The 14,723-nt window shown below is 38.5% G+C and overlaps 1 protein-coding gene across 2 annotated transcripts in view; it reads right to left on the bottom strand.

Annotated features, from left to right (window-relative positions):
- Nucleotides 1-3,158: 3,158 nt before the first annotated feature.
- The window catches only part of SLC9A9 (solute carrier family 9 member A9), a 177,959-nt gene continuing 166,394 nt past the window's right edge, over nucleotides 3,159-14,723 (bottom strand). For both annotated transcript variants that reach the window (XM_041475797.1, XM_041475796.1), the window contains exons 15-16: nucleotides 6,753-6,858; nucleotides 3,159-6,267 (exon numbers count right to left, since the gene is read on the bottom strand). In XM_041475797.1, the coding sequence (XP_041331731.1) occupies nucleotides 6,049-6,267; nucleotides 6,753-6,858 (325 nt within the window). In that variant the 3' untranslated portion in view covers nucleotides 3,159-6,048. The remainder of the gene's footprint in view (nucleotides 6,268-6,752; nucleotides 6,859-14,723) is intronic.

Here is a 14,723-nt window from a genome sequence, read left to right as displayed (position 1 = left end):
TAACATCTGCAGTGATAGAGAAGTGCCTAAAGGATATTGCAATGTGCTTGGGCCTCTGATTTTGAGCATGATCACCACTGGGGGTAGAAGTTATGTAGTTCCTGCAATCCTGCATCCATATTAGTTTCTTTTTGAAGAACTATTTAAAATTGTGCTGGTTGTGGATATCATGCAGAGGGAGAATAGGACTTCATAATTTTGTTAGCTCAAGGGATGGGACAAGTAAAGTTTTCATCTCTTAAAGATAAACCAGAGAAGGTGTAAGAGACAAATGGGTGAAGAAAATGAATAGCTGATGAAGGAGGGAGAGATGAAATAAGAGGACTGAAGAACTTGCATCTTCAGTCACTTTTCCACCCTTTTGCAAATACAAGGCTTGTGTTGTTTTTATTGCTTCCCAACAGTGCTGTTGGAGGATTAGCCTTTCAGCTTTGGTCCTTTTTTTCTAATTTTTTTTAAATTTGGGCAGTTTTCAGCTGGTGGGTGTTCCTGCCTTTAAGTCTGTGGAATACCTAAGGTTTGCAATACAGTAGTGTCAGGGCTATCTATGGCTCAGTAAAGTTTTTCGGAGTGTTCTTTGAGATAATCCTTAGTTTCTCACACTGCTTGATTTGGGTTTTAGCCTGCAGTTGCTATGAATATCTTTCTGATCTTTTTCAATTTGAATCTCCTTGGCACTCATTCTTTCCACCCTTGCTCCCCCTTTCCTTCCTTCATCATTCATTTATTCATGTCATTTTCTCTTTTATATTTTCATTTCCAGTCAGGCATACATTCTAAAGTAACTTTACCTCTGGAATAAGAAATCTCATTATGCTTGTGGGATATTATCCTATTTCAATTCACTTATTTATATCTTGTCCTAGACTTGCATGATATCTAATATCATGGCATAAGATTATTTCTATCAGTGTTCAGCTCGTTGGGTGCAAGGCTCCATCTAGTCTCATGTTCTTATTCAATAAAGTACCCATACTTTTTTAATGTCCATCTGCTTTTGCTGTAGCACACCAGAAGCAGACAGCTTTGTGGTAAATAATGATGTAGAACAGTAGCTGGAAAATGCTCCTGGATATTCTCTACTGCTTCCTGCACCAGAATTTCAAGCTCTGCTGGGTCCTCAGAAGGATGATGTTAATTTGATGTGCTCAGATTTGGGAGCCTCTGAGGCCTGAAACAATATTGGTTCTTCCATACCTCAGATATGATTTCTTGTAGGGTAATAATGTTGACCAGTAACACTGAATTAGTTGGGGAAAATGTACCTTCTACTCTGAGGAAAAAAAAGGTTTATTTGTAAGCAGAATCATTCCTGTTGCAGGTCGTGCAGCTGAGCTTGTGCTGCCCTTGCTGCCTCCCCTGGTGTGAGGGAAGCCTGCCCAGCGCCAGGTGGGCTGGTGTGGGAGGAAGCCAGTGTGCTTGTTTACCATGGGAAAGCTGGAAGGATTGGAATTCCAGTCTCCTAACTGGAGACACGAAGCCTGTGGATTTTTCCTGTGCAATTCCATGGAAGTTTGAGATGGTCTTGGCTGGTGACTTTTCTAGCAATGCTGGGCCCATGCAGAACCAAAGGTGGAGATGGACACCTGACAAATCTTGGGGTAACTACAGGAAAGTCCCTTTTTCACAGAGGAAAGACAAACCTGGGCCATAGACTGGCACCATGGGACTGACTGACATTGCTTTGGTTTTTAAGAATTAGTCTGCATTTTTAAAGGTGTGCCAGGATGTTCAGTAGGCAGGTATAAGACTGGAAGTGTGACTTGCACCAGTCTGTTGAAGGGGATATTCACATGGCTGATGCCCATCACTGCACTTGGCTGTCTTGCTCTTTTTATCACTTGAAGGCATGAATAAAGAGAAATAATTACTATAGTGGCAAACTTTTCTTCTGTACTGTTCAGAAACTTGCACTCTACTGTGTGATCATGATGCAAAAAATGTATAGGTTACCAAGAGCAAAAACCCCAAAACCAATAAACCAGTATTCAAGGAAACATGTTTTGTCTAACTCTCCTGAACAGTAATATCTACCACAAAAACTAATTGCTCAAGCCCAAGGAAGGATGAGGTTTCATGGTCTGAAAATTGATAGGTTGTGGGACCAAGGCTGTGGGATAAATTAGTATTTGCTTAGAAAATTTGGGTCAACAGGAGAATTTTCGAGTTCTGAAATGCAGTTTCTAAAATAAAATTTTGACGAGTCCTTTACAGTTCACTAAGCAGAACTCATGTCTGCTGGGATTATATTGCCAGAGATGAGCTTCCTTGTATTAAGTTATTTAAAATGCTCAGATCTGGTTTGCTTTAAGATGTCAATAAAGGCTATTTTCCACTTTGCTAGAAGGAAGTAGGGGAAAAACCATTTTGTCTTTAAAAATATAGAATCACAAAAAATATACTGAATTGGAAGTAGTATTTTCCAATCTCTGCAGTGGCTTTCAGGATGTTGTCTTGGTTCTCTGAAGTTTATAGTTAATATTTGTATCCTAGGAATTCTCAATCTCAGTGAAAGCAAAGAATTTCTAAAGCACATGTGTAATGCTCACATGTGTCTAAAATACAGATCTGAAGACTGCTGCATTTATGTTGTACCCAAATGTACACAGCACTCAGGGTGTTACAGGGCTCACATTTCTTCATGGCTGATAGCAAAATACAGAGGAAGAAAGGAAAGAAAGCTCAGCAAGGCACTTGAATAAGTTGCTAGGTGAAAAAAGGTGTGAACTGCTCTCAGGGCTTCAAGGCAATTAGTTTCCTGGCTGAAGTTATACACAGGGTTCATCAGTTTGGAGATAGCCTTTATGTCGTTACTATTGAAAATTTTAAGCTTTTAACACAGCAACATAAGTGTTCCCTTCCAATGGCCCCTGTTTTCAGTGAGGTTACCAAATATTGCACTTCTCTGTGAAAGTTATCATAGTAATCTGATATTTTCAGTGGAGTGTCTTTTTGGACTGGCTCTGCTGTGTAGCAGGATTTTGTCCATTGCTTTCAAACTTAGCAAAATGCTCTTCATAGTTCTGTATGAAATGCTAGTTATTACTTTTGAAACCTGAAAGGTTTAGCAGTATTCCAGATTTCCACCTTGCCTCACATTTTGGCCTTCATTCTGAATACGTAGTCACTACAGTTTTGACAATATATATTACATTTCATTTTCCAAGCAGTGTTTTATTAGATTAAGTCAGATAAAAGGAATAGCTTCACATTTATAATGAGTGACTTGCACATTCAGTCAAACACTGTGTGATATTGAGTAATTTAAATCTCCAGTGTATAAACTGTAAATTACATTAAAGACCTCTCTTAACATTCATTACTCTGTTTAAAGAGTCATGCAGAATTACTAGTTGTCAGTAATCTTTTCTTGAATACAAATATATCATTTATTCTAATGTTATAACTCTCTTGAGCTGTGTCTCATGAAAAGAGTATCTTAAAATAGGGAAATGGTGAGTGTAATGGACAACTGAGATTCTTAGTGCCATTTAGCAGAAGCTTCAGGTTTGCTTGAAGCTCTTATTGGCAATTTTCCTAAAAGCCAATGATACTTTGGTTGCTGAGCATGATCCCAGTTGATAAATACCCTTCCTACTGGGACCACTGATTCAGCCTCTTTGGAAGTCTTAGCATAAAAATCTGACCTGTGAAATGTGAAGTATGACTTGTCTGTCATAAGGGATGACTTTCTCTAGCAAGTAAAGTAGCCCTTTAAGGCATGGGGGTAGAACAGTGTGAGAAGTATTTGTTGCAGACTTTTTTTATAAACAGAGAATTTCAGACCCCAGAGCTCTGCATTTATCATTGTACAAATGTGAGAAACCTGGACACAGGCACAATAAATAATCAGTAAGCCCCTGTACAGTATGCTGCAGGATGAATTTCAGAGTAAAATCTAAGAGCAAAACTATTGAAGAGCTTGTAATTTCCAGTTCATGTCGCAGCTGTGAAAAACAACTTTGTATCTTTGTTATGCTACTGCACTTTATTGATTTCCAGTATAATCCAAGGACTGGAATCCATGCTTCCCAAGATATTTAGTAAGCCGGGTGACACATTCTCAGAGCTTCCAGAGCCTGAAACCAGAAACTGGCTGCTGAACTCAGGGTGGTGTTAGCACCTGCCCCAAGAGCTTCTTGCTGGTTGCCACATTTTCACCTCACTACAGTGTCTGCCTGCTTCTCCTTCCTCTGTTCTCTGCTGTCTCCCAGTACTTCCCTCCTTACCCATTTTCCATCCCTTCTTGCAAGCTGCTGCACATCTTTTCCCAGCCCATGCAGCTAAACAAAGCAAAGCATGGCGCTGGAAATTCAAGAGTTCTTCTAAGTACTTGTGATGCCTGAATATTATTTGTTTTAAGCCACATGGGGATTAAGGTCCTTTGAAGATCCTTGATTAGAGTTTAGGAAAAAATGAAATACCAGTTTAAGCTTCTGATTTTTTGTAACAGTACATGCAACTCAAACATTTGTGTTCCAATTTATGCTTAAAATAGTTGTTCTAGAGTCACATATAGCCAGAAATTAATTACACTGGAAAAGAATGACTAAAACCTGATTATATTTGTATTTTAGGTTTAATTTGTGGTGAAATTAGGACCTACTCATCTTTAGGACTGTTAATAGAGACAGCTTGATTTTTAGTCTTCCAGATAACAAATTTCTTCTTGCCCATTATCTTTCTATACTAAGGATGATCTTCCTTAGAAGCTCCTGATGTTTTGACTTTCTTAGTAGGAACATCATCATGCATAGTTAGTTGAAACTTCTGCTGTGAGGAAAGGCACATGCTCTAACAACAGAAAACTGGTCTGTCCCTGGTTTTGCACTGCTTAGCTCTGCTGTGTGCCAAAGTTATCTGTGCTAATGCTTCATAGTATTTGACAGCCAGCTGTATGTATGGCTGAGCAGTTGGTTATCCATTTACTGTCTTTATGCAGAACAATGAACACTTTGAAGCATCTCTTGTGCGGTGTGTGGCTTTTTCCCCCTCCCTTTCGTATCTAACCACCACAGTCTTCATTTCTAGTGTGAAATGAGTGTCCAGCATAAGCAGAGAGACAGACAAATTTATCCTTGGAGCAGGCAGTCTGAAGATATAATTGTTTTGCAGAAATATTTGATTAGAAACAACTCTTCTTAAACAGTAAAAAAAGAGAGAAACATTTCAGTTCTTAAATCCAAGTATGTGTTTAGAATGATCTGTCAAATAAAGAAAAGCTTTTCCCCATTTAAGCTTTGCATGTTGCCAAGCTGAAAGGACAAATGCCTTTTGGAATAACTACTGGTTTTAAACAGAGGTTGTGCCCATTCAGTGCTGCCATGAGGGGTGTTTGTTGCTGAATTCATACACCGCGATGTCTCCTACTATCTGTGTTCAGTTTGTGGCAGCCTAGTGAAACCCTCTGTGGACCAGGCTATAAGGTGCATTTAGAAAGCAAATATTTGGCTGGATGTCAGGACAAGTGTATACTGTGAGCATGAGGCTTTGTCTATCAAGACTGAGGTGCTGCAAAGCATTTTTTAAGCATTTTTAGATCACACACTCCTTGGACAAGGAATCTCCTGCTGCTTTCTTATAAATGTAATAGCTACTGAGTAGTTACGTATGGATCTTGTCAGGACCAGCTGTAGAAAAGAGCTGTCATCATGTGAGCATGAGTGTTAGGAAGTGATTTCTCTCCATTTTAACTTAGTGAAGACTAGGCAATATTCAAAGGCCTGTGTATATGTGAGTGGCACAGTACAGCCAGGTGCTGAGACAAAACATTACTGTAATGGATTTACAGTGGGCTGGTACTGCCCTAGGCCTTTATCCTAAAAACTGCTACAGTCATAAAACCTGCATATGGTTGTACATATACGGGTATGATAGCAAACTCCTTTCCTGGGAGGAGCAGACATTTAATTGCTGAAATCTAAAATTTCTTTGATTTTTATGCTTAGTACTTTTTTTTTTCTTTTTTTTTTTTGACCTCTTGTTTACATAACAGGATCTTTTGTTTCCTTGTTTTCCTCTTCTTTCTTGTGATGAACATTACACTGCTCATGCCAATGAATTCTTCTGGGCTTGACCACTGTGTTGAAGCTGGAGTTTGTATCCTCCTAATCCTAGGTCTCCTTCCTGAATATCTTCCTTGCCTGTAGCCTGGGCGGAGGCTGTGCTGTCCTGTGCTGGCACTGGCACGTGAGCAGACGATTCACAGTTTTCGGTCAATTCATCATTATTGATGATATAAACTGTGTCGCCATCCTTCAGTTGGTCCTGTATTCAAACAAAGAAAAAGATCTGTGGAAGACAGACTCTTGATGGAGATTTTTGTTAAGGCTTAAATGAACAAGAACTCTGATGCAATTTCACTTTCATTTTGTTTCATTGCTTGCTTATTTTCTCAGGTGTTCATTTACCATCTTGTTGATTAAAGCCAATAGTTGTTTACCATGTTCTGCTCTCAAGCAGTGTTGAGAAACATAACCTACCCTTCAGATGTTTTAGATAATTTCAGTGCTTAAATATTGCTGATGAATAGCCAATACTTTCAGCATCTGGATGAATTATTTAGAATATATCACTCACATTTGAGGCTCATAGTATTTAGTGGCCATGCATGAAAATGTACCTTTTTGTCTTCTTCACAACTGAAGAAATTGTATAATTCTTAAAAGTAAAATATTTTAATAAAGAGACTGTACTGAAGTGGCAGGTTTTGACTGACACCTTGAAGGCAATGAACCAAGCTGGGTACTTACCCCATATGCCCTGGGGCTGGTCAGAAGCCTGGCAACAGGGTCACACCATTCAGGCAACGTTGATGTGAGAGGTGGCCCAGTATGGGTCAGGAGAGGCTTTAGATATCTGTCAGCTTTGTTAAAGGATATTGCAATAGATGTACTGGTGGCAACATGCTGCTCTATTACACTAAGAAATTTAATTTTAAAGCACAAGACAATAATCTAACTAAATGGAAATATATAAAATACTGTCTCTATCCCTGCCCACCTCCCCTATTACTGCATGCATTCACCTGTCATCAGTTTTGTTGAACATTTTTCAGTAACAGGGAAAAAACAACCTGAAAACTCCCCACAAACCAAAACCATTTGATGCTCGAAACCTGTCTTGAAAGGGTATGAGAATGGCTGAAGGGAATATCTTGACATACATAATGCAACAGGAGCTGAAACATAGGAAGTGTATACTAGATTGTCTCCTGATCAAATTGCATAAGAAATCACACTTGGAGCAAGACCCAGAAGAGTGAACAGGACAATTTAAGATGCCATTCTATCAGCTAATTTATATAAGAACAGTAGCAAATGTTTTCTTAAACACATGTCTTTAGCCTTTTGTGAAATCAATATATTTCTTCAACATACAGCATATTTCATCAAATATTAAATTCCTTTATCACTGGGAGTGTAAGTATGTTGTTCTCTGTAATACTTTATCTACAACATCCAATGCATTTCTTTTCCACTTCATACATCAACTCTTCTCTACATAAAATTATGCAAGTTAGGAACAGGCTTTATGCTATTGTCTCATACCTGCCTTTCCAATCTTTTTATCCAGAAGTGCTTTATTAAGATAAAAGAAAAACCTGCTCATCTTGAGCAATTACATCATCTGCGTGTCTGTCAAGAGCAGCTCTCCCGTGAGTCCTTCAAGTTGCCTTATCTTCTCTGCCACTTTTACTCACAAAGTAATTTTCAGTGTTCTTTGGGAAGCAGGTCTGTCAGCTATTTTTGCTGCTAGGGAAAATTTACTTTATTGATTTGTCGTTCCGCTTTCTCTCCCCTGCTTCTTTTCTTGCTTCCTTGCTTGTGCCATCTTCCCCAATCTTTCTCCCTGCCTCCCTAAACAGGAAAGGAACAAATGTGACCGTAGTGATTCAGGTTCTGCAGCAATATTGTAGAAATACTGAGGAAGGAACACTGAGCCTTGGACCTACCCACACCAGTGCCTCCTTTTCTTTTATTGTTGACTGTTTATGGTCTCACTGCTTTACACACAAAACATGAATTCTTTATCCTGAAGAGATGTAAATTATGCTTCTGATCCCAGTTAAAAATTGAAAGGCTAAATAATTTGCTGTGTCCTATATGCTGCAGACATGGAAATTGTTCTATAGTGGTGTTTTTATGTGCACATTTTATATTTATTTTTAAAAGTTAAGCTGCTTTCTATTTATTTTTAAAAGTTAAGTCAGAAGATTGGGTGATTTTTTCAACCAAGGTCGTATACCGAGTTTGTGTGAAAAATTGAGTCTACTTCAGAAAAGATGGTGAGATCATAATATAAATTCTTATCAGAACCATGATCAAGGTGAGAATCTCATGAGATCTAACTATGTAGGGAAATTTTAGATTTGGCTCACTTCTTTTAGGGTAAAATCAAGCCAAACAATCTTTTCTGATCCATTCTCTATTTTATCTGAACTGCCAGGCTGTTAAGAGCTATTATTAAAAAGCAAAGTATGAAAGCCATTAATTAGAGTTGCTCTGTTTTCAGCACTTCAGAAAAGCCTAATTAAAAGGCCAAAAATGGAAATACAAGCCTCATTCTAGGTTTTTAATCTTTGGAAATATTTGCTTTGTTATTACAAACAACTTGAATTGTTTGAACTGAGTTGTCAGACTGAGAGTAAAAAGTACAGGCTTGTAAGGGAAGTTGCAGTTGATTATGCTGAGTTCTGTCTGCTCTGTTCTTTCATTCTTTTCCAGAATAAGTAATTGAAGATGAGTATTACTCTACCTTTCTTAATCCAGTGATGTCTGAGCTAGGCCTTACTTGTAAGCAGCCTTATAATTTCCTAATGAGCATTTATCCCACTCTGTAAAAGAGTCCTGTTTTTGCCCATGCTAGCACAGAGCCTTCACCACACCAAGCAGGAGGGGGCTGTGTGGTAAGCAGAAAATCTACCCAGCCACCACAGGAATCTTCAGCCCCTTGAGCCACTGCTACTTTTAGCATAAACTTTTGTCTGGTGTGTTTAACTGACCGGCATTTCTGTATGTGGATATTCTGAAGCTGAGTGATTACTCCATTTTGCAACAGGTTCTCTAAATCCCCTTCATTTTGCATTGGCTCTGACACATTCATTGTGTGCTGTCCGTGCTTTGCTCTGAAGCCTCTTGAGATGCAGTTTAAAGTGAATGCAATTTTCTTGTGCTTGTTGTGTTGATTCTGTAATAAATTATTTATCTTTGTTCCTTTTTTAACTAGTTATTATTCAGCCCACTCAAGGAACTTAAATTGCACTGACCTATTTTTCATTGTTTTAATAACCTGTGCCATAAATGTTTCCTCTTTATAGTTGACACAGTTGCTTTATAGTATTACAGACATAATCACATCGTTTAGGGCAGCATAAAAGAGGAAGAAAAATCCGTGTGCAGTGCTGGCATTTCAAAAGCATATCAGATGTGGATCCTACAGCATTTTAAGGCTGGCAAGAAGCCTTATCACACTCCAGCTGCTCTGGTTGCATCTCCAGGGAGATGTAATTTAAATAGTGTAATAGGAAAAGGTAGATGTTGCACTAAGGCTGCTTTAAAAATTTGGAAAAACGAAGTGCAAACCTCTTGGCATAACTGGGAAATTACAGTCAGACCAAATTTGTGCCTGCCCCATTCAGGGATGGGGAGAAGACAGCAGGGCAGAGCTGCTTTGCACTCCGACCCTCCCTGGGCACACGGCCCACCTGCGTGGCTGTGCCACGCAGCTGCCTGTCTTACACAATGGTATTAATATTGGAGCTGGTGACTTCTCAGTTGTGAAACTGGATTATGGATGCCAGTATAGGCACGTGCAGAAGATTTTAATCCACATGTAATGCAGGAATGTTACCATCCCCTGCTTTTATAATCAAATACCTATTTTCCCATTGATCTCCCAGCTTCTGCTCTCACTTCACATACCCAGAAATGTTTACCCTCGTTTGCCTCATTGCTGTTTGAAACTGCCCAGGCAGTTTCAGAATTGTCAGGCACAGTTCTTCTCCCTTTCTGTCTCACTGACACCAGGCTCAATATCTAAATCTGTTTCCTCGGTCCTGGTTCAGTTTCTGTCTATTCTGAGTTTGACTGATCTGATGTCCTCTTTGCTCTAAGTGCAATGTATTTAAAAATAATCTCATGAAGATTTATGAGGAATCAAACCATGGAACTGTGAACTGAGTTTTTTTTTTTTTTTTTTTTAAACATTGTCTGAAACAAATATCTATTATTGAAATCTTCCTCCTGTGTAGCTCCTGCTTCACAAAGATATGTCCTCCTTTTCAGAGGATGTTTTCTTATATCAGACTGCTATAAGTGCACAATTGTTGCATATGTTGTTTGATATTCTGCTGCTAGGTGCTATATTTCTGCTGCAGGCATGAATCTCTAGAAGTTAATGTCACCACTCCCCAAATTCATCCTTTGTGCAATGTTTTTAAGATTTTTTGATCTTTGCAGCTTTTTGTTTTAGTGTCCTTTTTGTGAATATTTTGGAGTCTCAACTTGTAGATCACTTACAAGTTTTTAATATTAGTTTTTGTTGTGTTTATGAAGAAATATAATTAAGAAAGGCGTGAAAGTAAAGATGTAATTTCTAGTTTTTCAATCTGTTTTTTGTAATAAGGAGAGCTCACATTTTGCTCTTTGTTAGAGTTTAGTTTGTGTGTGTTTTTTATTTTTTAAAGGATGATTTGGTATAAATTACGTGTTAGCCTAAAGGGCAAACATTTCCATTTTGGTAGTGTTTGACTGGGAGCAGGCAAACCATGAAACTTTTCTCTGGCTGAGCTGTGCACGTGGCTGACTCCTGCTCACAGCTGACTGAGATTGTTGGGGTGCTGTAGAGCACAGCTGGTGTGCACGACTGAGCTGGGGGGGCACGGAGGCATCCCAGCTCTGCAGTGCATGTACAGCAGATTAAAACGCCCCAGAGGAGGAGAGGGGCTTTGGAGGGAGCTGGTCTTCTGGCTCTTGCAAGAGAGGATGCTCTCCATGCTCTTGTGTACCATGGGATTTGTAGAGGATGGGGAGTTATCACTGTAGACTGGTTGAAAAATTGGGTAATGGTTATGTTAGATGTAATTGGTAGAATAACAGATGTGTGTTTGAGAAACTCATGAGATCTATGGTGATTTAACCATAGATAAATTAATCTGCACTGTGGAAAAAGCTGAGGAGGAATCACTAAATCCAGCATAAATTATATTTTAATTTTAACTTATAGCTGTTACTAGCAAATTATGTTCTAGTTCTTTGTGACTTTTAAAAATCTTTTCAATGAGTGGTTTAAAAAAAAATTAAAAGTCTGCTACTGTTATAACTTAAAATACTAAACAATTAAGGATAAAATAAATCATACTGTATCTCTGCAAAGTCAAATCATTAGGTCTCTTTTATTTAAAGATTTGTTCTTTCTGTCATTGTCTTTCTCATGTCTGAAAGAAGGAAGAGTAATGAAAATCAGTATTAATAAGATCTGGTTCAATGTGTGTTTATGGGAAAGTCTGATTTAAATTCCAGATTCAGATGTAATGTCAGACCCTAAGAATTAACTCTGGCTTTTTTGCAGAATAGGTCTAAAAATTTGCTGCTTTCAGCTTTGAAACTGGAAGCACTGCAGAGATGTGGGCAAAACAGAGGAAGTTAGTGGAACTGATCTTAGTCACATCTTTTTATATATAAGTAGCTGCAGACTGAGAAGTAGCTTGTTCTCTTATGTGTGCTGAGTAAAATGTCTGGGGTATTTGCAGACCACAGTCTTAGTTGATATTTCCCTGATTTAGAGCAGAAAACCAAGACATCTTACTTAAGTTATTTGAAGTCTATTATATCCTGAATATAACGCCTCCACGTAAGTAAAAATCGGAGCCCTAAATGGAAACTTGCTTATATAACTGATGGGTGGCAATGCAGCTACTCTTGAAAATGGGAGGATAGAGCGTGCAAGGGATGGAAGTATACTCATATAAGATTAAAAAAGAATATATGAAGAGACAAATTAACATTAGAGAGAAATTTGGAAAATGCAGGCTATGCGAGGCAGATAAAGAATAGAAAGAAAACTTTCCCTGCCATCAGTTGTATAGTAAGAGGAAAACGACTTTTCATCTGACAAAAAACCAGCAACCACCCCTCAAAATCGCTTCCCAACTATCCCCAAACAAAACAAGAACTACCACCCCCACTACCAAAATCAAAACCCCAAACAAATGAACAATACCAGAAAACTTAAAACCAACTAAACAGCACCACCAGAGATGCATGAGAGTCAGCTGCAGGCAGTGAATAGGTAAGACTGCTGCACTAATCACTGGTGTTCAGGACATGTAGGGGACTTTTCTGAAAAATGTGTGTGATGTTGAGTTGGCATCATTGGTATCCCCTATTTACAGAGACCTTTCAGCAGGATATTGGGCAGACGTGTAACCTGCCAGTATTAGTTTTTCATCAGCAAAGAGAAATGGCCAAATCCAAGACTGTTAACTTCAGCACTGAAGGAGTCAGTCATAATAGGAATGAATTGAGATTAGGATGAGTTTATTTCCCTTTCTTGACTGTAAAACAGTCTAAACAATTCAATTAGCTGTAGGTGCCTAATAATTAAGTATGTAAAACTTGGTGAAATGAATCTCTCTTCAGAACATGAGACTATAGAATTCCTAAGGCAAAATATAAGAAATCAAACAAAATGTCCTCCATACCAAGGAAACTAGGAGTGTATAAAAGGCATCCATTTTCATAATTAGAAAACACTACATTAATTACATCTAGAGGAAAAATATTAAAAGTATATAAATTTATGTGCAATAAGTATGGCAGCAAACTCAGCAAAAACTTCAAAAAAATTTAGCTAGTGAGAACCTGAGTGAGCAAGGGATTCATAAAAAGAAATTTGACCTTGGAAAACTAAAAAGAATTTCCTGGCATGTTTTAAGGCATAGAAATTTCTCAGGACATTCCAAAACTGCTCTGCCTGTAGCTTGGCAATAGGGTTTATTTTCCTGCAGAAGAGCAACTTCTGCTTATGGTACATTTAACATGATTACAGAACTGGAGATACCATTGGTATGAGTAAGATAAATTATTGCATTAGAAAGGATGAACTCTGTTGTAACCTGGCTGTGCACAGGCCCTTAAAGCCTTAGAAAGTCTCTGGTGCCAGCTGCCTCAGGTGAGATCACTTTGAGGCTCTTCACTTGAAGTGCAGCTTTTGTATAAACCAATTGAACCCTGGTGCTGGCAGAGGGAAATAATTTAGAAGCACAGACAAGTTAGCAGGGGTTTCTGCACTCTGTGTGTGGAAGATTGTTTGATGAGATTGTCCTTGGCATCACCATCTGGCAGAGAAGTATTCCAGAAAGCAGATGTGTGAAGAATGTGGACTGGCAGCAGTTACACCCCTTGCTAATGACAGTTTAATACCAGTGGCACCACAAATCTAATCATTTGCAGGATGCAGGGAGAATAAACCTTAAAAATTAAATGCAGTGAAGTATAAGTACAAATTGTTTTTGATCAGGTAAATTACTTCAATATCACAGAGGAGAACAGAGAAAGTCTGATTCAAATAAAGCGAAAGCTTTCAGAAACCTTTCATCAATAAATTATGTCAGGTAAAATGAATCTGCATCAAGACAGCTCCTGAGGATAGCAGTGGTTGTAATGTCTCTACCCTGTAAAAGGAGAACCCTGGGACCAGGAGGATGGTGGAAATAGAGGGTAACAAGAGAATAATGTGAGCAAGAGTTTCCAAACCCATGGGCAGCATTCTGCTCAAACCAAAATACTGCAGTGAAAGCAAGGCAAGGAAATGGCTGCTAGAACTTTGTGAGTAACAGCTGGAGTAATAGTCTTGCTACGAGCCTCTGGTGATGGAGAGCTAAAGCCAATGCACCAAAAGGATGGTCCAATAGAAAAATAATTATTTGGCATTTTTTCAGGAAGTCAAATGAGATATTTAATCAAATACATGAGATATAGCAGCACAATAATAGTTAAAATAGTTCACAGTTCTGTGGAGAGGGTTTTTGAGAAATCTCCTGCTTCTGTACTGCCACGAGTCAAAGAATGCTCTCAGAGTTTTAAAGGTACAACTTGAAAGGAAAATACAATCCCTTATGAGAAAAATCCTGTAAAGAACTTTTCTTGCAGAATTTAGTAGAAGGACAAGCAACAAACATAGAAGAAGGCTTGGAGGAACAATGTCTTTTTTATTCTGATGCTTGCTTGTTTTTGTAAAGATTGTAAGAAAAATAAAAACAAAAGTGATTGTTCACTATATATTTTAGAAAAGAAAATCTGTATAAAGACAATAGAATCTCTCTTTCTTTGAGTGGTATAAAGAATAAAACACGAGATTGGTGTCAGAAGGGAACAGTAGCTCCAAGGAAAATGAAAATTCTAAAATTCTGGAAAAGCTTTTTGATGGCTGTTTGGTACAGTAGAGAGGATAGACTGGAGTGCTACTCTCTTGGCCCAGTATGAGTGTTCAAACAGAACCTGTAATCAGGGCTGTGTGTGTCCCTATGGAAGGTAAAAGCAGGATCCCAACATGAGCTGTGCTGGATGAAGCCCTTGGGCGAGCTGACAGCACCTGCATAACATACAGTGTAGTCATGGAAATATAGCATTGCTTTTTGTGTGATTGTGAGAAACCATGCTCATTCCAGATATAGAAGTAGATTCAAAAGCTGTGTGGCAAGATCAGGACATGGTATGGCA

This window comes from Pyrgilauda ruficollis, unplaced genomic scaffold (genome assembly GCF_017590135.1).
Source record: "Pyrgilauda ruficollis isolate IOZ18807 unplaced genomic scaffold, ASM1759013v1 scaffold36, whole genome shotgun sequence".
Taxonomy (NCBI): Eukaryota; Metazoa; Chordata; class Aves; order Passeriformes; family Passeridae; genus Pyrgilauda; species Pyrgilauda ruficollis.
The sequence above is the reverse complement of the archived record's forward strand: the minus strand, read 5'-3'. Positions and strand labels throughout refer to the sequence as shown.